The sequence below is a fragment of the Ostrea edulis genome, chromosome 5 (assembly GCF_947568905.1).
Source record: "Ostrea edulis chromosome 5, xbOstEdul1.1, whole genome shotgun sequence".
In the NCBI taxonomy this organism is placed as follows: Eukaryota; Metazoa; Mollusca; class Bivalvia; order Ostreida; family Ostreidae; genus Ostrea; species Ostrea edulis.
In genome coordinates this window covers 53,662,951-53,689,094 of record NC_079168.1, presented here as the reverse complement: position 1 = coordinate 53,689,094, position 26,144 = coordinate 53,662,951, and the positions used below count along the sequence as shown (strand labels likewise).

The 26,144-nt window shown below is 34.4% G+C and overlaps 1 protein-coding gene and 1 long non-coding RNA gene across 2 annotated transcripts in view; one reads left to right on the top strand and one right to left on the bottom strand.

The window, feature by feature from the left end:
* Positions 1–1,134: 1,134 nt before the first annotated feature.
* LOC130054575 (von Willebrand factor D and EGF domain-containing protein-like) overlaps positions 1,135–26,144 on the bottom strand; it is a 45,961-nt gene continuing 20,951 nt past the window's right edge. Inside the window, exons 8-17 of the mRNA XM_056164835.1 lie at positions 25,880–26,086; positions 25,360–25,574; positions 22,480–22,858; positions 19,684–19,839; positions 14,373–14,559; positions 14,074–14,261; positions 13,669–13,917; positions 13,228–13,516; positions 12,501–12,603; positions 1,135–4,096 (exon numbers count right to left, since the gene is read on the bottom strand). Of these exons, the coding sequence (XP_056020810.1) occupies positions 3,847–4,096; positions 12,501–12,603; positions 13,228–13,516; positions 13,669–13,917; positions 14,074–14,261; positions 14,373–14,559; positions 19,684–19,839; positions 22,480–22,858; positions 25,360–25,574; positions 25,880–26,086 (2,223 nt within the window). The 3' untranslated portion in view covers positions 1,135–3,846. The remainder of the gene's footprint in view (positions 4,097–12,500; positions 12,604–13,227; positions 13,517–13,668; positions 13,918–14,073; positions 14,262–14,372; positions 14,560–19,683; positions 19,840–22,479; positions 22,859–25,359; positions 25,575–25,879; positions 26,087–26,144) is intronic.
* On the top strand, positions 7,120–11,075 carry LOC130054576 (uncharacterized). Its single transcript, XR_008802880.1, has 3 exons — positions 7,120–7,390; positions 8,227–8,376; positions 10,573–11,075. It is a non-coding gene; the product is annotated as an uncharacterized LOC130054576 (long non-coding RNA).

Genomic DNA, 26,144 nt, shown 5'->3' with positions numbered 1-26,144 from the left:
GTTGTAACAAGCCAAACTCGATGTTAACAATTGGTGGGGACCCAAGGGCCGAATTAAGTCCCCCGAATCTACTGAATTCTGACTAAATAAAAATGTGCACGCTTTTTTGGACAGTTCTATTTAAAAAAAATAATCGGGGGGGGGGGGGGGTCGCCATTACTATAGCTAGCTACGTATTTTTAAAAATAACTAGTCCTGCATGGACCTGGTCGCGGTAGCTCAGTAATATATCGCTTGTTTTGTGGGCGAGAGGTCGTGAGTTCGAGAACCGTTACTGCCATTGCCGCATCAAATCTAAGACATAAACAAAGACAGTGATTACTCCTTTGCCAAACACTCGGCATTTAAAAGTGAGAATCACGGGTCTTTCCGTAATGACCTTAAAATCAGATATTCCGTATCGCTGCACAGGCATTGGCACGATAAAGAACCGTCATTGCTACGGCCCTGTGTGCTAAGCACGTCTACAGATGTGGTATATCAGTGACGTTAACCAATAAAATCCTTCGTAACAAATCAAAATAAACATTCCCTGGATACAATACAAATGAAAAATTATACAATGCAAATGGAAAATATAGAATACAAATGGAAAATTATATAATACAAATGGAAATTATACAATGCAAATGAAAAATTATACAATGCAAATGGAAAATATAGAATACAAATGGAAAATTATACAATACAAATGGAAAAGATCAAATATTGCAACGTTTGACATGCCATAGATATTGGAACAAATCAAACTTTAATATAGTGATTGTGTTTGAAATGTGTGACTGTTCTTTATACATTTATTCACTATTTTGAATAATTGGTCTGAAATTATTGCTACAGTAACTTTTGTAAATGTTTTCATCTTAAATTTGATGTTTTCTTCACATTAATCTTCAAATCAAAATACTGAAAAATGATAATTTTGATTACAGGCAATTTTCTTTGTGAAATGACAATTTGAAAAAAGAGTAATGTGACAAGGACTTAATTGTATTTTAGTTTGCCCTGATACAAGTATATGTATGTTGTACTATAATAATAGTAGAATAAATATTTTTATATGTACCAGAAAATATCTTTGATAGTTTACTTTGAATAAAAAAAGCTTATTGAAATCTCATTTTTTGTTCATTTTTGATTAATCTGAATTTGATAAGTTGAATGAAAGATGACAAATGATCAAATTTACTTTTAAGTAATGATCAAATTTACTTTCAAGTAATGTCAATTAAGAATAATTAAAGATGAAATTTACTTCCAAGTAAAGCCAGTTAGGAATATTAAAGATGTGTAATGATGAACTTTACTGTCCAGTAAAGTCAGCAGAAGTTAACTTTATGACAAGTAAAGGTGAAATTTCAGGACATCATATATCTGCTTTACTTGATTAAATACTAAGTTTAATGAACCTTAAAGTCCCTGAAATTTCATATTTACATTGAAGTAAAGTTAAGACAATGTGGGACATTACATTACCTTTAAGTCAAATTAAAGTTAATGTTTACCAACTTTGCCTTAAATCAGTAAAGTTATTCAAAGGCAATGTAAATACTAAATTTACATTGCATTTACTTGCTTTGTAAAGCCGTTTTTTCATGCAGTGTATGTTCCACAATATCAGTGAATTTGAAGCAATCAGGACTAAATCTATGAATAACAAAATGATACATGCATATGAAAGGAAAATATCAACGATGAATATTCTTTGATTAAAAAATGTTTTTAAACAAAAATCACAGCAAGTCATTATGGAAAACTGCCTATTAAAATAGTTTCATATCATAGTATATAATGAAGAAAACAGAATACTAAAATCCTTTGACAATATAACAAGTAACTTTGTTTATATGATATTTTCAATTTCAAATCATGCGCATTGAAAACAAGAGAGAATTACAAGAATGTGGAATTCACAATTTCGCCGTTTTAGTTGGGTAATTATCAACAAGTTCCCTGAATGTCCGATGTACATAACAGTTATCTATGGATTCAAAATCGAATATCGATAAGCATTTGCGTCTGAGATTTTCATATACAACACAGAGTAAAAAAGTGTTTTTCGTCCTCAATATCCACACTAGCACAGATATGGAGACGTCACCAAGACCGGTGAAGGGGCTTCAAATTTAGGCCTTTGCTCGGCGCTTACGGCCATTGAGCAGTGAGGGTTCTCTAGCGTGCCACACCTACTGTGTAATGGGACATCCGTTTTAAAGACCCGTGACATTCACAGCTGATGCTGATCGTTTGGCGATGGAACTGTCACTACCTGTTTTAACGACTAAGGTCTGTCGCGACCGATATTCGAACCCCGGTATTCTACATGCGGGGCGAACGCCCTAACCTAGACCACCGCGGCGGTCTCATTACTGAAGAAAAACAATAACAAAGATGAGAGGGTATTCCCTGCCGGATCCCGTTCAAACAGTAAAATTAAAATGTTTGAAATCCGTGTTATCTTCACACATGATTCTGTAATCTCATAAAAACAAGCTATTACACGGTACACTGGAGACAAAATGACATTTCTTTCGCACATCTACAAATTCAATAACATGTAAGATCATCCTAAATAGGTTTATTCTTAATCTCATGTGTAGTTTCTGAGATTCAAGACAATATAAAAAGTCACTTTTGAGATATTAGTTTCTAAAATCAAATGAGTGACAAGGCACTTCTAAACATGCACCTCGTTGAACTCCAACTCAAAATTAAATGTAACATCTTAAAACTCTCATTTACAATATCGGAAAACTTTAACTTGATATTCCAGAAATTAGTGCGGAAATATAATCCTCTAAATAAAAAATATGCCAATAACTTGTATGATAAGTGATGTAATAGAGACAAAACCCAGCGAATTTACGTTAAGATATATGTAGTATTCCCGAAAATTGGTGTTCGCGTTTCCGAAAAAGCACGTGCACAAAATTGTATGAAAAAAATTATAGATGTCTTATCGGTCACCTGAGTATTACTTAAAAGTATCACTAGCCCCAAGGGCTATAAAATTTAGAATGATTTTGTCTCGGACGGACCTCGCAAGCTCGGTCCGTCTACGCGCCAAAAAACTCGGTCGTCATATTTTCCCATACAAAGTCTATAACCTATAAGTATAGCATTATTACGTCATGAATAAAAGTTGTTCCCGCCTTTTTTCAAAAAGAGCTTGATAACTGTTAACTTTCATCCGGATTATTGCTTAGGAAAAGGTGTGCCCATCCGTCGAGCAAAATGAAATTAATATATATTGTGTATTAAGAGAAGAGGAAAAATGTGTTGGAATATTTTGCTCGACGCGTGGGCTGTATGTTTTCTGAAAGGAAAACACTCTGAATTTATGAAAATTTTCATTGATTTTTGCATTTTTGGCAATTTTATGCCAACTTCACGCTCCTGTCATACAACACAAAGCAATTTTGGATCAAATTAAACGTAGTTTGAATTTGCTTATATATTCCTTATTTGAATGCCAGAATTTTGAACTTCTGGGCCAGATGACTGTAGAAACTGTCCCTACTTTGGATCCTTTTCTGCTTTTCCTAGATATGCATTTACATGATATACAGTATCAAGAAAATTAAAGAAGTCTATCTGGAAACCTGGACGAAGATTATGAGGGGCTCCCTGCGGAGACTTTACTCAGATTATTAACCTGCATTTTGAAAATAAAGACTAATCATATTGGGAATATAAATAAATGTTCAAGACCCGTTTACATGTACACAAAGTTAGCATTCAATTTAACTGAAATAAAATTATTGCATTTCAGTATTCTGCAATATAAACAATTACATTAATTCTAAACAAGAAAATAAATCAATTTGAAATTAAAGTTTCACTTATTCACTCCAAAATAGTTTTAAAACCAGGTTTCTGTGCTTCGACACTGAAAACATTGAAGTCGAAATTTGGCTTTGAATTATAATCGTCAAAGGTGGCTCTAATACTGGATGAGCTGTGGGGCCGATTTGTTTTGAATGGTTCTTGGTAGGGGGGAGGGGGTGAAAATGGTTTGTCATAAAAGGTCCCACAAGTCTGTAATGGCGGCTGTCCATTTATCAGAGATTCTCCGCTGTACAGCATAGGAGCGCTTCTGAAAGAAAATACATAATGTATCCTGTTTTTCTCAAAGAGATCAAGAATCTACACCCTATATATTGTCATATTTCGAAAAGTGATTGTAGTATGACAGGAGAAGATAACGAACAGTGATCAATCTCATAACTTCTATAAGCAATACAAAATAGAGAGTTGGACAAACGCGGACCCCTGGACACACCAGAGGTGGGATCGGGTGTCCAGGAGGAGTGAACATCCCCTGTCGACCGGTCACACCTGCCATGAGCCCTATATCTTGATCAGGTAAACGGAGTTATCAGTGTGCCAAGAACGGCCTAACAATCGGTATGAAACACGTCAGACAGCATTTGACCCAATGATAGTTTGTGTTGGCAAATTAGATTGTTATAACAACCATAAAATTTGAGAAATGCTGACTTTAAACGTGACTGTTGAAACCCCTGTACCATCAACTTGTTTGTCAGTAGCTTGCCTCGATTTGAAAACTGACCATACGCAGAACAAGCTCTTGCGTATGGAATCAGTTGAGAGATATAAACACCATATGCAGGTGATAATGAAATATTACTACATGAATATGGGAAGTGGACGATGGAGAATCTGAAATCATCCCGTTTTTCATATAGTTGAGTTGTTAGTTTGCCGTTAATATCTACTTTCAATAAAATATCTAAGTATGAAACAGAAGTGGACGACTCTGTAGTGTTTTTTGTATATAGCATTTTCTAAGACATTGTTCATTTTTAGTCTACATGTATATCGTTGTGTAAGGAAGTATGTGACGTCCACTAGTACAAAGTGAATACGTCTTAGCATATCTAAATATTTATCTTAATTTTATTATTACCTTAAAACAGTTTTGTGTATAACACAGCATCAGCATGTGTCAAAATATTTATTCATTACTTACTACAGCCAAAATATATAAACATTCATTTCTTTTTCATTTTGTCTCCTTTTTTTAATTGATATTAAGTAAAAGGTAAAACATAAACTTTTAAATATTCTAGACATTGAGTTTTGTTTAGTAACAGGGGGGTTGGGGGGTTGGAATAAGGGTTTAGCTATATTCAGAAAGTTTTCAGGAAAACGTCTTTGAATAAAAAATCTTTCTATTTCGATAAGTTCAGCATTGATACAAATATTTTCTTTGTAATTTTGCTTTAATTTTGAAGATGTAAGAATGTAAATTGCATCCATTTCAAAACATACTTACGGTCCAGATTGATTCTACTTTCTGTGATCTTAATTAGTGGTTTATTATATTTATGGAGGATCAAGTGAGGAATAAAAATATCTTCAGGCTGATCATGGATCAAAACATTATTTGTTGCCTTTGTGCCAATTATGAATATTTAATGTTTTTCTATTATAAAGTGAAGGCCTAGTCTTTTTTTTTTTTAAAGTCTGCATTGCTTTTACCAGTGACTTTCGCTTCGAGCAGTGACTTTCGACTTCACCAGTGACTTTCACTTTGACAGTGACTTTCGCCTTGACCAGTGACTTTCACTTTGACAGTGACTTTCGCCTTCACCAGTGACTTTCACTTTGACAGTGACTTTCGCCTTCACCAGTGACTTTCACTTTGACAGTGACTTTCGCCTTGACCAGTGACTTTCACTTTGACAGTGACTTTCGCTTTGACCAGATGACTTTGCCTCCCATCATATCACACCATATGTTCATAAGCAACGTTTGTGCTTTAGATGAGATTATAATGTCTCTACGTTGCAAAGTAACGGACCGAACAAAGAATTTTACTCTCTCTTTCTCTGTTCTAACAGTGACCTTGACTGTGGACAAATGTCTTTGTTCATGGACTTAACACACTACCAGAATATTGCCAATCTCTGTATAATATGTGTTTCTAATATTTCTCCAATACAAAAGTGTGACCTGGACAAAATTTTCAAACCTTTTTATCCATTACCTTGGCCAAATAGCATTGGTTTAGGGTCATGCCATGGCATCTGACCATAGGCAACCTTTGTGCTTATCATGATATTCTAATTTCTCTTCATAGCAAAGTTAGAATTTAAACCTGAGAGATGTTCGTTATATTATCTATCAGTCTTCAGTAACAGATGACAACCTACAAGTTTCCGCCACCATTTTATTTGTTCATGGTTTTATTCCCTCACGTGTGGTCCTTTATTAGACTCATTTTGAATGGATGCAGAAACCTATTAAAATTCAGTTTACAGAGGAGGCAAAATTTCAGCTGATTTAGACACTGGTTAAAACGAGAATAATAAATCGGAACCTTTGGCTATCGAAGCACATGCTAATGTCTTTCCATGACAAGTTATGCCCCGGACAAAACATTCACCAGGATCTTGTCCTTGGTCCTGACTCATCATTTTGTCATAACCAACCATTGTATCAAATACTGACCTTTACCAAATGAACTTTAATTAGGGTCATTACACATCATTTTGCCAAAAATAATCTATGTGTCAAGTATGAGCTTCTGGTGTATCTCGATAACAGAATCATGGCTCGGCAAAATCGCTAGACAAATAAATACCATGTTTCTTATTCATCCCAAGATTTTTTCAGAGGGTATAAAAGCTGATTAAGCTGACAGATTTTAAGAGATTTATACTCTGTATCAATTAACATTTGAAAAGCTCTAGGCTGGATTTAAGCGTTAAAAGTTAAAATTTAATGCCACCTGGCCCACACACTACGCACTGATGCCATAGTTTCTGTGTAATTTTTCGGTTTCCCCTTTTCTATACACTCCTCTTAGATTGGTCACTATTCGTTAGCTTCACCTTTTTTCATAGGTATGAGAAAAGTTCATTACGTTTCTGTAAGTATCATAGGGCTCACGGCGGGTGTGACTGGCCGACAGGGAATACTTACTCTTCCTAGGCACCTGGACCCATATTTACTAAAGTTCGTAGACGTAGACGTAAACGTAGGATTTACGTCTGACTTAAGATTAGAGTTACGTACTCATAAAATGGTATTCACAAAACCGTTCGTAGCCGCAAACGTAACTGCACTTACGCATGCGCAGTGGCTATTTTCACTTCGAAGCGTAAAAAGTGTGAATTAGCTCATTTACTTTGAATTGCCTGCGCTACCGCCGCATTATGACGAAAAAGAACACAGAACTTTGTGAGAAAGCAACGAATTTCAACGTATACGTATGCCTGCCAACGGCATGTCGATCAACTGTACCGTTATTCAGTGTTGTTTACAAATCCAAATGGAAGGTTCATCAAATTTAACGTATTTGACTTGTGCATGGATCTGCGATGCTGTAGGTGTTCAAAAAGAAGTCGGCATGGACTGACAAGTAAGTTAAGTTGTTTGTGTAGTAATAATTAACCTTAAATGTTTTACCACTGACTATTCGTCACTAGGCCCCTAAATAATGTTAAATTGACTTCAAGGGGATTCAGTACATGACATACATCGCAAAATCACAGTCCCTTATTCATTTTGTTCTCAACCTATGTAGCTGCTATAATGCCTGGATCTTAATTTCTAAATAGTGAGCACATATATACATATGTGTTAGTTATTTACAATTTTATATGTGCCCACTATTAACACATTAAGACACAAGCTCATTTGTGTATTTGGTAACTTCAAACTTTTATCCCATTTTTTTAATTTCATGACTGGGACAACATCAAAGCAGTATCATAGCTACCAGTACACAAGTACGCACATGCTTTCACATCATTTCGCAAAAAGAAAAACAAGAATATTGGTGAAAAATGAATCTAAAATATACATTATATATACAGGCACTAATTCTAAAATGTGTGATTTGTACGTGCCTCTCTATTGCATGGTTATAAAATATGAACATTATTATTGCTTTAACAATATATACTCTGGGCGAACAGGTAGATAGGGTGAATGGACTCGGTACCAGATGAGAACAGTTACAGTCTCTTTTAGCATCATTTCAATTATTGCTTGTGCACATTCATGTGCAAAACTTTCAGAAAATATTGTGAAACAAAATCGCATTCAAATACAGTTGTACAACTGTGTGAAGTCAGTGTTAATTTATTTAATGTAGAATAACATTGACTGTATATTAATTGGAGATATTAGGTGTGATATACATGTAACATGCACTAGATATCCAAGTTAGCTGACCTCTGTTATTTTTCAAAGGGTCATAAAGGTGGTCAAGAAATAAATTGCCAACAGACAGCAGCATTCCTTGATTTAGATGCATTTCTCTTCATGTCCTCTCCTGAAAGATTTTCCATGATGCCTCATGGTTAGGATTGGGATGCAAGATGTACAGTACATATATATGATGTAAGTATATCCACTGTTTGTACACATTTAATCATTTCTGTACTTGTAAGGTTTTAAAAAATCCAAAACAAATTATGGTACATGATGTAATGATTTTTGTAATGCATTGATGATTAAATCCTTAGGCAAAGATTTAAGAACATAAATTTATGAGTTTTTATGATCAAAGTTTGTCCATTTTGCATGTTTTGTACCTGTCTGTCTAAGCATATCTTCAACTTTTTGGCAAATAGAAATTTAATCAATCTAAGGACATACACTATGTTTCTTTGAAATTATTTTTTATCTCCTCGATATTAAAAATTCTTACATGATTTCCAAAATAATAGCTGTAATTTTGTCACCAAAATTTGAAATCAACACTCAATAAAAATTGCTGTATATTATATATTTCTGATCAGTAATAACACATGTATTCAGTTATTTGAAACACCTTTTAATCTCAAAGCAAGCAAATGAATATATGTAATTTTGGTGATTAAATAATTATTATCTTGCAAGCCAATAATTCTTCTTTATATATTTCTTTACACTAAAAGCGGTTATCAAATGTACTTTTATTAGGTCACCTGAGTTTACTCAATAACCTATTGCAATTAGTTTTCATTCGTCATGCGTTAACCATTGAACATTTTTAACTTCTTAATAACTACCAGTCCAATTCTTTTCAAAATTGGTATGAAGCATCATTGGTACAAGGGGGACCAATTTTCAAAAATTTTCTTATCAAGAAACACACATATATAAGAAAAACTAAATGCATAGTGATGTAGAGCAAGCAAGCCTCTACCAAAATTGTAAATTTCATGACCCCCGGGGTAGGGGTTTTGACCCCAGGGCGGGGCAAATCTTGTTATATAGTGTTTATGTGTATAAAACACTTAAATTACATCTTCTTTCATGCTATTGATACTAAATTGAAACTAAATCGATAGAGCAGGTAGTCTTTTACCAAAATTGTAAATTTGATTTCCCCCAGAGTAAGGGTTTTGACCCCAGGGTGGGGCCAAACTTAGTATATAGTATTTATGTGTAAGTTTGCTGATACTGTATAAAATATAAATGCAGAAAAGGATGTACAAAAAATGGTGAATTTCACAACCCAGGGTTATGACTTTAAGATGAGTCCAAATTAGTCATATCTTTTGATGTTTTCATGTGAATACACCTATTTAAAGCCTTTCATCAGTGTATGCACTTTGAGGGATGTGAAGTTTTAAGAATGCAACTTGTTTTATACTGTTGCTGAACATTAGAATGTAATTAGCTTAGATATTTAGAACAGGAAATTTTTTCTAGATTTCATAGTCCATGGAAGTAATGATACTTTTCCACTAGTATTCAGGTGACCGATAAGGCCTGTGGGCCTCTTGTTAGGTTTCTGTTGTTTGTTTTTTTTATTTTACTAAAGAAATATTTTTATTAGTCAGTAATACATATTCCTTTGCTATTGGGAGATTTTGAGAGATAAAAATGGTTGCCATCACTTTCACAGCAAATATGCCCCTTTAAATTTATAATGTTGTACTACCATGTATTATATGTCAGCCTGAGTAGCTCAGTGCAAAGGCACCAGGTTCAATACTCAATTGTGCTAAAGATTTTTCTCACCTTTTTTGCTACAGTAAAATCCCATTCATATACCTTACTGCAGTACATATCAGCTGATTTTACATTTTTACTTGCCACAACCAGGAACTATCAAAATATGTTAACTCTAGACTAATTAAACCTGAGAATTTTGTAGAAAGAAAATAGAATGCAAGTGAATTGTACCTGAAATGTCACAAAAAATTATTTTTTTATTCATAAACGTGAATGACCTTAACTGAAACTTACCATTCTTGGTTAAAAAGTATTTTTTCTGGTTTGGAAAGAAGCCAATTTCATTACAAGGGGAATGGTTAATGAAAAAATACTAAAGTTGACCTTGGGGTCATTTGAAATCTTTTTCTTAATATGGGCTCTTGGGTTATAAATCATTAAAATTAGAAATTGTAGGTGATACTTAATGATATCTTCCCAGATATGGTGTACGGTAGATGAATATACTGTAAATAAAATCAGTATTATCACAATTTTACAGTTTATTTAACTAACAATTATGTTGCATGTATTTTTCAAACCTTATGAAATTTGATTGCAGTGTAATGACAGTTGTTTATTTAAATCAATGTAATACTATTATTTTTCTAGGTCTATGGGTACATTGCTGTAATGGCCTGAAAAATCTTTTGCGAAACCGAGAAATGTTCATCTTCCATTGCCATGATTGTGTAAAAGGACGAGCAGAGGAATGATTCAAAAATATATGGCAGGATTGAGAATCTAACCCATGACCCATAGTCTGGTACTCTACCCACTGACCAATCCATGCTGATGGTCCATCTGCTACATTGATGTCATCTTATATATTTATTTATTCATTTATATCATATGGACATTTAAAAATTGACAGTAAAATAAAAAAAAGTTTGATATTCAGCAAAATAGAATTTGTTACAATACATGTTTAAGAAATTAAGTACATGTACATGCATTGTTATGCATACAATTATGTACATGTAATTATATTTGTTAATAGATAAATTTTTAGATGAATTTTCATGTTGTTATTGATATTGACATGTACATGTATTACTTCCATTTCTAGAATGATTTTAACATCTTGATATTAAAAAGATGACATAATAAATAAATCTTAAATATTTGTCAACAAAGTTGTCTGGTGGGTTAAAAGTTGTAAAAAGGAGCATTAGTACATATGTCGGTTTAATGTGAGAAGACTTCAGAATGAACTTTTATCAGTGAGATTTTTGTAAATTGGGGGGGGGGGGGGGGGGATGGGCTTCAACAAAATAATATGTATGTTGAAGGCATCATCCTTGGAGTTTGGTAATATACACTGCAAAGACTTTATCTAGCTGATCACATATAAAGGTCAATTACATACAAATCATGAGTGGTAGAAAGATTCATATATATGCATTATCAAAGAAGGTTTGACTCCTGTAGGATTATAGTTAAAGGAAATGGCACTCTGAAAGATTGAAAGACTACACTAGTAGGCATCACAATTGCTCTCTGAAACAAATTACACAAAATTGTATTCTTGGAATGAAATGCATATCTTTTTTTTTTAAGAAATATTTATTTAGAGGCTATTTTCCCTGTTGTGTTAGTTACAATGTAACAAATAGTTATTTGGACTACCAATATTTGCTTATAACCACAAAGTAAAGATCACATATCTATAAGTAGAAATAGTTTTTCTATTGCTGTCGATCACCATGTATTCTTGTACACACAATGACTCTCTTTTCAAATCTAAAACATTGCATGTTTGATTGCATATATGTACATTAATTCCACCATGTTTGGAAAATTAAAAAAAATGTAGTTCCCTGAAAGATGCTAGACATACCCTATATAATAGATAAATGGCATTTTTTTAAATAACCTGCATGACTAAAATAAAAAGCTTCCCAATTATTTCTAAAGGCAAGGTTAGATCCACCCAGTCTGATTAAAATCAAATTTCGCACTTTGCTCGATATCCGGACAGCGACTGTCCGTATATCGAGCGAAGTGAGAGGTTTGATTTTAAATCAGACTAAGATCTGCCACAAGGTAAATTAGATCGGGCTCAAAATTTTGAGAATTGTCACACAATTGCAGATAATCTCAAAGAAAACGATAATCTGAATAAATACAATTAATAATTTGTGTATTACTAACCAGCTTATATGAATCTAGAGGGTTTGTAAGGTCTTTACGCAAGAAATTATCGATAAAAATGACAAGTCGCCATTTGCTTTGTTTATTCTTAAAGTTACGATCAGCTTACGTGTACTAGTATAGCACACGTAGAGTTACGCTCATTTCTGACGTAAATTTACGTCTACGACTGTTCGTGAATACCGTCCCACACGTAAACGTACGCTACGTCTAGATTTACGCTACGTTTACGTCTACGAACTTTAGTAAATTTGGGCCCTGATCCCACCTCTGTTATGAGATTGATCACAGTTTGTTATCTTCATCTTCTTTTCATAGGTATGAGAAAACTTCATTACATTTCTATAAGTATTATACATACTGTACACCTATAAATGTTGACATACCTTTTCGAATTTTTGTTTTTGAATTTTAGGAATAAGCCGATGCCCAATATCAATATCACCACCACTGAACAGACAGATGCAGTAATTATAATGCTTTTGTCTTCTGGAAAAAAAAATATCGTTACATTTCAAATATATTAAATAACATAAAAAGTAACTATAACTATGATGATCTGACAAGTTGACATAATGATCTGATAAGTCGACATAAACATCTGACAAGTCGACATAGTGTTCTGACAAGTCAACATAATTATCTTTTTGCTACTTTTCAGATTACATGTACATGTATGTCGATTTGTCTGATGATTATGTCTGCTTGACAAATCGTGATGTCAGCAAATGGCAATATCATATCAGAATTAAAATATAAATGAGAAAATAAGAACGAGAATTTTTCTCTCGAAAAGTCAACAAAATTATCTGACAAATGATGGCAGAAATGTGCCACCATAATAGATTCTACGGAGCCCAGTTGTTACCAAGTACGAAAAATATTTCATCTGGCGACCATCAAATAATTATCTAGCGGTCGCCATATGAAATTATCTGGTTGCTAACATCATATGGCGGCTGCCGGATACATGTATTTATATGACAGCTACCAGATACATGTAATTTTTGTGGCTGCCGTCAGATACTTAATCTTATATCCTTTATTGTTTTACAGTACTGTCTGATATATAATTTTTCCATGCAAATAAGCAAAAGTAAAAAAATTAGTTACCATTTGTTTCTTCTTCGTGATGTCTTGGAACTGATGATGATGATGACAGCAACAATGACGATGTAGAACTGGGGGTGCTTGTTGAGCTCACTGGAAGTAAATCCGCTTTTCTAGTTGAACTCTGGGTTGACGATAATAACGTTGTTGATGTTGCTGCTGATGTTGTTGATGTTGATGTTGCTGCTGTCGTTGATGTTGCTGCTGATGTTGTTGCTGTCGTTGTTGTTCCCGCTGTCGTTGTTGTTGCATCAGAGTCGGTAGTCTTCGTCGTATTGTTGATGCATGAATCCTAAATATTGATAATGATATTATCACTGGCATGCATATACATGTATGTACTTTTCAATATTCCTAAAACTGCCGCATGATTTTTTTTTCACCAGTTTTCTCCCTTATTTTAACTAAACAAATATTGAAATAATGGCAAGTTAAATTCAATACCAGTATTGTACAACCGATTGTTGTTGCGTTGCAGTTATAGCACGCGTCATCATATACAATGAGCGATAATTGATCTCCAAAGTTGCTGCCATCGTAAGATAAACTGATGTCATATCCAGTTCCGTATTGTTCTGTTGTGGAACGTTTTTTCCTTGTTGAAGATGGAATTACCACAGTAATCAGATTCGGTGCTCTGAATTGGGCGGTAGTATTCAATGTTTTCCTTACTTGCCCCTTCGAGTTTGATATCTATTTACATATAAATGAAGTACAGTGTATGTAATGTCGAGTAGCATTTGTTAAAGAATACAATACAATTAAAATTTCGATAACATGCTCAAAAATAGAAAATTTGCAATATATATGAATGCAAAGGTTTAGATGATTGATTTTCATGTCTCATACCACGTATTCCTTAATTTGAACGTATACAGTTGCATCCGAAAGGAAATCCCCAATAATGTTAGTTTTAGCACATTGTCGTTTTGACTTTTGACACAATCCTTCTTCAGGAAGAAATGCATTTTCTGGAGGACTGCTTTTAGGTCGAGAACAATCAATTCCAATAAAACCAGTGTCACATGCACATTTTCCTAAAACAAGAATCAATTTTAATCTTAGGCGAGTAAAACTACACATCAAACTATGAAACGACAAACTACCTGCAGGTAATATTAGTTCTCTTTTCTGATTTTCTCACTTGCCTTTATCTGTACATGAACCATGATTGCTGCAGTTATTGACACAAGTCACTGAATTGAATATTTGAAGAACAGACATTTCATTCGTGTTGTTTGTGATGTGGAACTTTTCGTATTTTGCGATCATTGTTAAGCAGTAACTTTTCAGTGCATCTACCGTTCCCGCAATCCACTCTGTAGTCGCAGAATCCTAAAAAATTATAATTCAATATCAAATATGCCTAAAAAAAAAAAAGCTTGTTCTGATGGAAAGTCCTCACAAAACTGTGATAATTTTCCCATTTCTTTATAAAACAAATTAGGCATGGCTTAATGGGACAAAATACCTCCGCGTGGTTTATTCATATAGGAATTTGTGAGAAACGAGAAATTGTATGGATGAATGAAAAACAGACAGACACACGGACGAATTAGCAGAAACCTACCAATTGCCACAATAGATGGGTGGATGAAAACTTTAAGACAGAGAAAGAGACTTCATGAAATCATTACACCCCAAAACGCTATTGGAAGGGGGAGTACTGGCAGAATACACAGAAATATGAACAAGAGGCCCATGGGCCACATCGCTCACCTGAGTCACCTTGGCTCACATCTAAAGATTTTTCCTATATATTTGCATGTAAAACTTTGATCCCTATTGTGGCCCCAAACTACTCCCGGGGGCCATGATTTTCTCAAAATTGAATCTGGACTATGTCAGGAAGCTTTCATGTGAATGTAAACTTTTCTGGCCCAGTGATTTTTGAGAAGATTTTTAATGATTTTCCCTATATATTTATGTAAAACTTTGATCCCCTATTGTCGCCTCATCTACCCCCCGGGGCCATGATTTTTTTTAATAAATTCGATCAGTGCATACTAACTATTCAAGATTTATTACTGGATTCAGGTACTCTTCACACAACTGCTCTGAAAAAATATAGTTCCATTCATGATCAGCAGATACAACATTACAGCAAATGTTTAGAATATCAATGTGTATGTAATACGTAGAAGAAAACAAAATTAAAGTCAAATGATTTTAAGAAAATCACCTTTTCACCAGAAATGTAAATAAGAAGTATTCATATTCTTACGCTAGCTGCCTCCTCAGTGTATTTCACGAACATATATAGGTCACTCTTCGATTGACAATTATATTCCTTTCATGATTATTGTTCGTTAATTAACATACAATTTCTTCTGAGAGAGAATTTTAATCATTAATTTGTGTGTGTGTGTGTGTGTGTTTTCTTTTTTTATAAGGATTTCTATGTATAACAGAGCACTTCTGGTAAATGCCGATGATTTTGACATCGGCATTTGTCTTATACAGGCCAGGAAAGTTGAAATTTACATGAAAGCTTCCTGACATAGTGCAAATTGAAATTTATACAAGAATAGATATGGGTTACCCCATATCCAAGAAATTCTACTTTTAATTTACTCGCAGCAAATACTGTGACCAGTCTTGCTTCACTAGCAAACAGTGCGCACACATGTCCTTGACCTTTTAACATTGAAAAAAATGTGCAATTACATGATCAATACTAAAGAAGGATAATTTAAAATCTTGTCTATATTAGCTCAAAAATACATATATAGAGTAATGCAACAATCAAGAAGGGGAAAATCACTTTATAGATATTTACTATGATATCCCCCTCCCCATCTAATTTTATTTCCTAGAAAATAAATTGCCCAATTAGGTTATCTCTTTTTTAATTGAAAAAATGCCCACACCAGAATCAAATGTGTGTCCCTTTTCTTAATAAAAAAAAAGTAGAAATATCTCATTTCCAAACCTTTAATCCACCCCTACTATTTTTTTAAATTTTCTCTGTTATGGTTATATTTGTATTTTCTTATCCTTATGAATTCATAAATTTTGTACATGAGGATCACAACCTATGCACTTATTCAACAAGAAATGTATACATTGCCTTAATAAATTTTATTTATATATTGGGGGGAAAAAAAACATGGGAATCATTTTGAAATGCAGGGAATTTCGTAAACGAGAGACTTAAATAAACTTTTCTGCGTAAACTTTTTTTCCATGCAAAAGTACCACCTAGTACCTCATCTGGAATGAGAGTACTAAACCCCCGTATGCGTAACCCGGACGGAGTTTATCCAAGATTGAGCGGAGGTATAAATGTCTAGGTGTTGCGTGATTGGCTTATATCAAGAGTGAAATTATTTGGAATTGAAAGAAATATTATAGAGGTTCAAATTAATTGTGAGGATGAAAAATTATCGTACAAAATCGAGAAATGACTGAGGAAATTACCATGGTAGGGGTGTGCTTAAAATGAAGTGTGTAATTTACTGCAGATTGCTATGTGTTGTAAAAAAGTACAAATATGGCCTATAAAAGGCACGGGACCCTATATAGTTTTTGTCAATTTTTATCAACACTTGGAATGAACTTTGAAATGTTTGCGGTCATTTATTTAAAATCGATATAGTTAATTAGTGAGAGGGCCAAAGGTTAACATTGAGGTCTATGGGAAATGAATTGGTACTCTTTTCCCATCTACGCAATACCAAGCTGTCTTGCAGTGAATATTGCAGATGTATTTTTTTTTTTACACGTGTTTCTTTACTTTGTTCACTGACAACAAGCATAAATCACATAAATTGCAATATAAATGTTGATAAGTTGAGTACCTTTAAAAAAGAAAAACAAAACCTCGTCACTCGTACATTTCTTACATGTGTTATATTTTTAGAAGTTGGAAAAACCCACATATATGTATTACTTTAATAAAATGACTTGATAGCCTTTTGTCTTTCAAAACTACCGTTACCAGTGGTAACATGTTTTCCTTTAGATGTCACATTTATTCTCTTTTCTGTTCAGTTGTTTTCCTCCGCTCTGATTACATATATTTAATACCAGCGTTTCAATCGGAACTCCTCGAATGTCTCGCGCACTCGACATAGTTGAGTGCGCGAGACATTCGAGGAGTTCCGATTGACCAGCATCTATGAAGCCGACATCAGTCGCTATTTAAAAGTTGGGCTCGAGAAGAAGAATATGATTGGTTTGCAGCCAGAAGCAGCAAACCAATCAGACAACGGCTTTTATAATCGATCGAAAACAAAACTAAACAGTAAACACGCATGGCGACGGCATTATGGTGTAGTATTTGTGGTCAATTAGTACAAGACAGATACCGTCGATTGATTTTCGGGAGTTCGTTTTGCTTGAAGAAACAATTAGACGAGGTTTTGGGGTATGAGACGAATAAAAATGATGGGTTTGTCGACTATGTTTTAACAAATTAAACAAATTGTCCAAAATAATGGGGACAACTTCGTAAGATAGCGATTTACCACTGCCGGTTTTAGTCCCAATGAAAACATCTTTTCCTTCTCTGATACATGATATCGAAAGCTTTTGGTTTTCAGTCAAATGATCGATTTGATGTTTTTCACATATCTTTTCGTCAACGGACGCGATTTTTTACTTTCTGTTTATTCCCTTACCAAACTTTCATCTGAAACAAGAAATCCCATTGGCTAATTAATTTTAGCGTATTGCGTCATCTTTCTTCTCGAGCCCAACTTTTAAATAGGACTGATGTCAACGGTAAGTGCGAGGTAACGAATCAATAACCCTTGACTTGTGAAGATGGGCCTAGTCGTTTTTAAAATTTTAAAAGATTTTCCCAATATATTTGTATATAAAACTTTGATCCCCTATTGTGACCCCATCCTATCCTCGGGAGCCACGATTTTAACAAACTTTAATTTTCACTATGTTAGGAAGCTTTCATGTAAATTTCCACTTTCTTGGCCCAGTAGTTTTTGAGAAGAAGATTTTAAAAGATTTTCCCTATATATTTCTATGTAAAATTTTGATCCCCTATTGTGGCCCCATCCTGCCCCCGGGGACCATGATTTCTGCACTATGTTAGAAAGCTTTCATGTAAATTTCCACTTTCCTTGCCCAGTAGGTTTTGAGAAGATTTTTAAAGATTTTCCCTATATATTTGTAAGCAAAACTTTGATCCCCTATTGTGGCCCCATCCTGCCACCGGGAGCCATGATTTTAACAAACTTAAATCTGCACTAGTTAGAAAGCTTTCATGTAACTATCAGCTTTTCTGGCTCAGTGGTTCTTGAGAAGATGAGTTTTAAAGATTTTCCCAATATATTTGTATGTAAAACTTTGATCCCCTATTAAAGCCCTATCCAACCCCCGGGGGCCATGATTTGAACAAACGTGAATCTGCACTATGTCAGGAAGCTTTCATGTAAATTTCAGCTTTTCTGGCTCAATGGTTCTTGAAAAGAAGAATTTTAAATGACCCTACCCTATTTTTGCATTTTTGTGATTATCTTCCCTTTGAAAGGGACATGGCCCTTCATTTCAACAAACTTGAAAGCCCTTTACCCAAGAATGCTTTTGGCCAAGTTTAGTTGAAATTGGCCTAGTGGTTCTGGAGAAGAAGTCGAAAATGTAAAATGTTTACAGATAGACTGACGGACAGACGACGGACAACCGGCGATCAGAAAAGCTCACTTGAGCTTTCAGCTCAGGTGAGCTAAGAATAACAACAAATGGTCATAACTTTCTTAAAATTGAACGCATTAGTCTAAAATACCAAATGCACAGGTTTACGTTGTATACATTTCCATAAAATTCGGTGTAATTTAAATCAACAGCTTCCAAGAAAATATCTCGATAAAATATTTCTACAGACATATGGATGAAGTGAAAACAATATAACCCCAAACTTCGATGTTGTTGGGTTTTTTTTTTAGGGAGGGGTGTTGAAGGATATAGTTTAAATATTGCACTATATATGAAGTCAGTATTTCGGAAATTCCGTAGTTGTTATAATGGGATTATTGTCATACTGTAATATTTAAAAATTACAACATTACAACTTGTGGTTTTTGTATTTACACCTACACAGTAAATTTTAAATTCACAATGTGATATTATTTGCTTTGTCGTTAGGTCGAAGGCTGTCTGACGTGTTTTATGCCGTTCTTTGCATACTGATTTTGATTTCATATTACTCCGTTTACCTGATCAAGATATACATGTGTGACCGGTCAACAGGGGATGCTTATTTCTCCTGGGCACCTGATCCCACCTGGGGGGGTCCTTAGGAATTCCTCTCCCAGAAAGGGTTTATTCTTCGTGACTTGGCAGTCAGAAACAGAAATATGGACAAGAAAAATCGCCCACCTTTGATGTGTCCAGGGATCTATATTTTCCCTACTCTTAATGTTGTAATATTTATGGGATATACGAGATAGATCACTGTTCGTTATCTTTACTTTTCATAAGTATAAATATGGTAAAACTTACCCTTATATCTAAAATGCAAGCAGATATAGAATTATTGACCAATTCCTCAATTTGTATGTATTTCTCACACTCCAGTTTCACTGGATCGTTGTTGATGCTCGTCTCACACTCTGCTCTCGCAGTAGATTCAGTCCAGCCATTCCTCCATGTTGGAACCTTGTAGGAAAAGGTACAATTTATTCCTATGTACTAAAACAATACAAAGAAGACACAGTAACATGACTACATGTCGATAACGAATAATATAATAATATACACAAAAGATAAGGTGCACATTAGGTCATGACATATCGAAAGACAGCATTTCTGGAAGTGCCTTGTATTCCAGTGACCTTGACTGTTAAAATATGAAAACCCGTAAGATTCTTTTAACTAGATCTTGGTGTATGATAAGCATACGTGCTTGTGAAATCAAACATGACAAAAACTAGTTCACAAGGAGATTACCTTTCCAGTGATTTTTACACTTCCGTCATTATACGGATTGTATCATGGTACAGTGATGTCAGCACGTCCGTCCATCTGTCCGTCCGTTCGGAGTTTCCTGTTTCTATTTTTTATTTCAAGCTTGCTGTGTAGCTTCATTGTAGGCCACCCTAGATTGTGTTGTAATTTTGATCCATTTCGACCTCTCTATCAATTTTTAAAAAAAAGAAATTTACAGGTTCTTGAACTTTGTTACTTTTGAGTAAATATTACAAATCAAAGTTAATATATGGTTTGTCTATTTTTTAAGCTAAAGGCCATCGTACGCAAGAAGATGTGCGTATTGCAAGGACTTTGATTCTGAACAATCATTTGAAATTTTCTTTGATATTTGAAAAGAACTTGCACAATTAACGGGAATGTTGTACACATAAAATTCTTGGTTTGTTTATTACCGTCTGTCACAGCATTTTTCTATGCCACAACCTTTTATTAGTTCGCCGGGACGACTGTCCCGAGAGCTATTGTCATGACCCTGGTGCCGGCGTCACACGTTAAGGAAAAAACTTTAACCTGGGCTCTATCTTTTGAACCAAGGGGGAAAGGGTTTTGATATTTCACATATAGATGTCCCATAAGGAGACCTTTGTTTTGGTACCAAGACATTTGACCTAGTGACTTTTTCTGTGGACTTTGACTTACTTTTTAAAAACTTTAATCTGGGCTCTATCTTTTGAACTAAGGGGGATAGGGTTTTGATATTTCACGAATAGATGTCCCATAAGGAGACCTTTGTTTTGGTACCAAGCCTTTTGACCTAGTGACCTTCACCTTGGACTGTGACCCACTATTCAAAAACTTTAACCTGGATTATATCTTTTGAACCAAGGAGAATAGGGTTTTGATATTTCTCGTATTGATTCCTCATGAAGAGACCTTTGTTTTGGTACCAAGACTTTTCAGCTAGTGACCTTGTACCTTGACCTACTTTTTAAAAACTTTAACCTGGGCTATATCTTTTGAACATAGGCTTTGATATTTTACATATGGATGCCGCATGAAGAGACCCTTGTTTTGATAGAAGACATCTGACCTAATGACCGTTGCTTTGAACCTTGACCTACTGTTAAAAAACTTTAACCTTGGTTATATCTTTTGAACCAAGAATGATGGGGGTTTAATATTTCAAATATAGATGCATCATTAGAAGACAATTTTATTTTACCAGAACTGTTAACCTTGGACTTTGACCTACTTTTCAAAAACATTAACCTTGGCTATATCTTTTGAACCTAGAGGATAGGGATTTGACATTTCATATTTAGATGTCTCATGACCAGGTCTTTAATATGGTATCAAAACATTTGACCCAGTAACCTTGGACTCTGACCTATTTTTCAAAAACTTTAACCTTTTGAACGATAGATTAAGTAAAGTCATGCTTCCCGGCGAGCTATGTTGTCTTCTGACAACTCTTGTTCATACGATGCAAATGATAGTATATCACACCTAGATGATGCCTGATACTACCGTACGAAAAGTTTTACAACCCATGGCTTAAGGAAAACACCCTACATAAGTTTGTGAAGGGCGTATTATGTATCGTTTCCAGTACTCTTGTTTACAAAACGACTTGAATACCTGTAGGGACCTAAATCCTGTCCTAAGAGTTTCATGAGAATTGAATAAGAAATGCAACTTAAATCTTGCACACATTAAGTAATAAATGGAATCTAAATATTACACAGATTTTTTTTTTGAATTTTCCTTTGAGTTTCGTCGACCATTGAAAACCAAGAACTTTATACAACACTTATATGTCAGTCTATCAAAATTTTGATGAAAATTGTACACACAAATTTCAAGATTTCCATTTAAGCGATTTTGATCTCTTAAATCTAATATTGAAAACCAATTGTATGTGAATTACAAATTTAGTAAAGTTATATATCTTGAATATTGTACCCTAGGAACTTCGGAATACCAATTCTAATGACCTTCACGTTAGTATTATTACAAACCAATAAAAACTAAGGTTTTTATACATAGTGTCATTTTTACAAGTCTTGAAGTAAAGTGTTGGTTTTTTTGGGTTTTTTTTTTTTTTTTTTTTTTCATGTAAAATGAGAGTATATCATTCTACTGAATTTGTTTTCTGAATTTCATACGTTTTTCTAACCGTGACCTTGCCCTTTCAGCTACATCCGTAAAAACCAATATGAACCAAGGCATTTTCCAAGGTACCAGTTTGATTAAATATGTAACTAAATCTTGTACAAAAGGAATTCCGAAGTTTTCCTTTCTGCGAATTGACCTGTTGCTGTTATTTATTGCTTTGAATAATACAACAGATCGAACAAATCCAATTACCGGAGGAATGTACGTTGGGTCGAACGAAGAGTCATACGTCAGCGGTTCAAAGTCAATGACATCATCAGAATCAGTGGTACTCCTGCGAACACGTTTGGTGCGCTCACCGTATCCTTCCTCAGATAGATCCCGTCTTTTTCTACCACTGTTGTCTATTCTGTTACATGTGGTGAGATACGATGAAGTAGTCTGTTGTTGAGAGCAATCAACGACCGTTGTGGTGATATTACAATTAGCAGTGTTATGATAAGATATATTTTTTAAATAATTTGGTCCCTCGGCCTCAGATGCACAAGAGCAATACTTCTGCAAATTAAGTTCATTATTCACAAGAGCAGGATTGGCAGAAAACAGGCTATTCGATGATGTTTGAACGATTCTGAAACACAATCAAATATATTCATTACTATCCAATAATTTTTATTTTATTTCTAAAAGATTGGAATACAATCTGTCTTCTAAGGGATATCTTTGTTCATATATGTATAGAAATAATTGCTGTAACCTTTTCCTATTTTATCTTATCATAGAACATTACGCAAATTATCGTATCAGCTTTTGAGCACAACCGTAATAACGTCTTTAAATTGTAGGTACTAGTTCAATATTTATTCTATTGGCCCAACTGTTACTCAACTCTATAGACACCTTTCTGCTCTGCATGTCAGACTATGTATAGCTCATATGAGCTGAAAGCTCAATTGTATCTGATCAATGTTTGTCTAGCATCCATCTGTCTTTCTGTAGGTCCGTAAACTTTTAACATTTTTTACGTCTACTCCAGAACCACTGGGCCGATTGTAAATCAAACTTGGTACAAATCATCCTTGGGTAAAGGAAATTCATTTTTTTTTCAAATGAAGGGCAATCCATACTTACTTCAAAGGTTGGACAATCAAGATAATGCAAAATTAGGGCGAGATCATTTAAAAATCCTTCCACGAACCACTGTGCCAGTAAACTTGAAAATATGAAAGCTTTCTGACATAGTGCAGATTAAAGTTTGTTAAAATCATGGCCCTTGGAGCTAGGATGGGGCCATAATAGGGGATCAAAGTTTCACATAGGAATATATCGGAAATATCTTTAAAAATCTTCTCAAGAGCAAATGGGTTATGATTAGTCATATCAATATGCAAGCATCCCCAGGTATTTCAGATTTAAGTTGTTCAAACTGTGGCCCCCTGGGGACAAAATAAGGGATAGAAATTTACAATGGAATATACAGGGAAACCATTTAAAAATCTTCTCAATAACAACAAGATCATGATTAGTGTATTAATATGCAAACATACCCAGGTAGCGCAGATTCAAGCTTCTGCAAATCATGACACCCGGGTCAAGATGGGACCACAATAGAGGATCAAAGTTTTACATACGAATATATTGGAAAATATCTTTAAAAATCTTCTTATCAAAAGCAACATATCATGAATAGTTACATTATTATGCAAGCATCCTCAGGTATTGCAGATTCAAGTTTGTTCAAATTGTGTCCCCCGGAGGTAGAGTGGGGTCACTATAGGTTAGTTGGTTATTTCTTTGCTTTACGTTCCTTTGAACAATTTTCACTATATTGAGACGTTACCACAAAGTTAGTCCTATGCTTAACGCTCAGGGCCGTAGCAGTTTGTTTTCTCTAACGTGCCAACTCCCGCCGTGACACGGGACCTCCGTTTTTAAGGTCATATCCGAAAGACCGATATTGATTAAAGTTCTTTTCAAGGGTAGCAGGGCCACACTAAATTATCTAAAAATGCAAATATTCCCGAGTTGCATGGATTCTGGTTTTTTAATCAAGCCCTTGTGACTAAGTCGGGGATGGTTATTGTTTCTGTTCTGTCTGTCCAAAATATTAACATTGGTCATAACTTTTGAATGGGGAATATTGGGGCTCTCATATTTCATATGTGCATTTCTGGTGACATGACCTTTCTTTTGGTACCAAAATGTTTGATCTTGTGTACTTGACCTTGGAATTTACTTTTGATAAAAGTTAGCTTAAGTAGCCTAATATCTCTTGAACTATTTAAGGTAGGATTTTCATATTTTGTGTGTAGCTTCCATATGACAAGACCTTACATCTTTGACTGTGACCTTGACCTCGGAGTTTAAGCCAAATTTCAAAACTTTATCCAGCGCTTTAACCTTGCTCATAAAGTTCTTCTGAATGGTAAGTGATATGGCTTTCCTATTTCATATGTACATTTCTTGTGATAAGGCCTTTTATTGATACCAAAGTCTTTGAAGTTGTGACCTTGGCGTTTGACCAACTTTTTAGAAAAACCTAACCTAAGCAATATCCTCTGAACTATTTAGGTATTTTGTTTATAGTTTTCTTATGGCAACATCTTGTGTTTCATACAATGATCTTTGGCCTTGTGTCACAGTAATGTTGTGACCTTTTGGGGCTAGGTTGGAGCCACAATATGGGGTCAAAATTTCCATGGGAATAAAGTCTGATTCTTCTAAAAATAAAGATCCACAACAGCAAGGCCAATGTGATCAATTATTGCCAGTTTTTGTTCCACCACTAAGGCCTCAGAGGTACAGGAGTCTTGAAATTTACAGTTGATGCCCTCTTTGTCCCAAATATGTTTCATACCAAATTTGAAAAGAATTAAAATGGTAATTATGAAGAAAAGGTTAAAATTGTTCAATTGTCAATGGACGACGACGTTGAGGGTGAATGTAATATACAGTATACAGACACACTTATCTTTACATGGAAAAATTCAATTAGAGAACCTACAATTTAGTGTTAAGATCAGTTGAACTATATAATATAATTTTCAATTGTTGTAATTCAAAGAAAATTTTGACCATTCATATTAATAACCACAACTCAGAAGATACTGAGAACAAACATGATGTATTTACCTCCATGTACTGATGATTTGGTCTATTTCATCACTTTCTAACTGTGTTGGTGTACTTCCATCAGGAGACACAAAATCATCGCTTGGATTTCCATTTGCGTTTCCACATATTCCTTCCATATTACCAATATCGAAAACAGAGGGAATGATATGCAAATGCTGAATCCAATTACTATGTACTTTGAATTTCACCTTCGTCCCAGTCGGTAATGCTATCTATCATATCATTAAACAAAATTGCAATTAGATGGTGTTAATTTTGGTTATGTAATTCATTTTTTATTCCTTCAAATCCAAAGACTTTCTTTCTAACCAGGAAATCAAGCATAATATCATGTTACAGAAACTTTTAAGTCTTTTATTTATACAGTTGGCAAGTATTCTCAACAGAGTATATATTATATTCCTTGAATATACTAGTGCATGTAAATAAAAAAAAAATGACGTGTAAGTGCTCCAACTTTCCGTTGGTTTTTCTTTTCATTTACATACATTTATAAGCAACAAACACCTTTACTTACATGCGTGTAATCGGATTCTTCCGTAATGACCATGTGTTTATCATCACAGACTTCGTATATCGTTGAGTGATGAGCTAGATGGCTGACATATTGGTAGGATACAACATCACACGTACGATATACGTAGAGAGAATCTTCCACTCTGACAGCGATTCCACAACTACAAGCAGCTCCACCCGCGCTGCATGAGGTGAATAAGGCGTGGATCTTTAAAATCACATTTTCGATAAATATTTGCATATGTAAGTTGACTTCAGATATGATT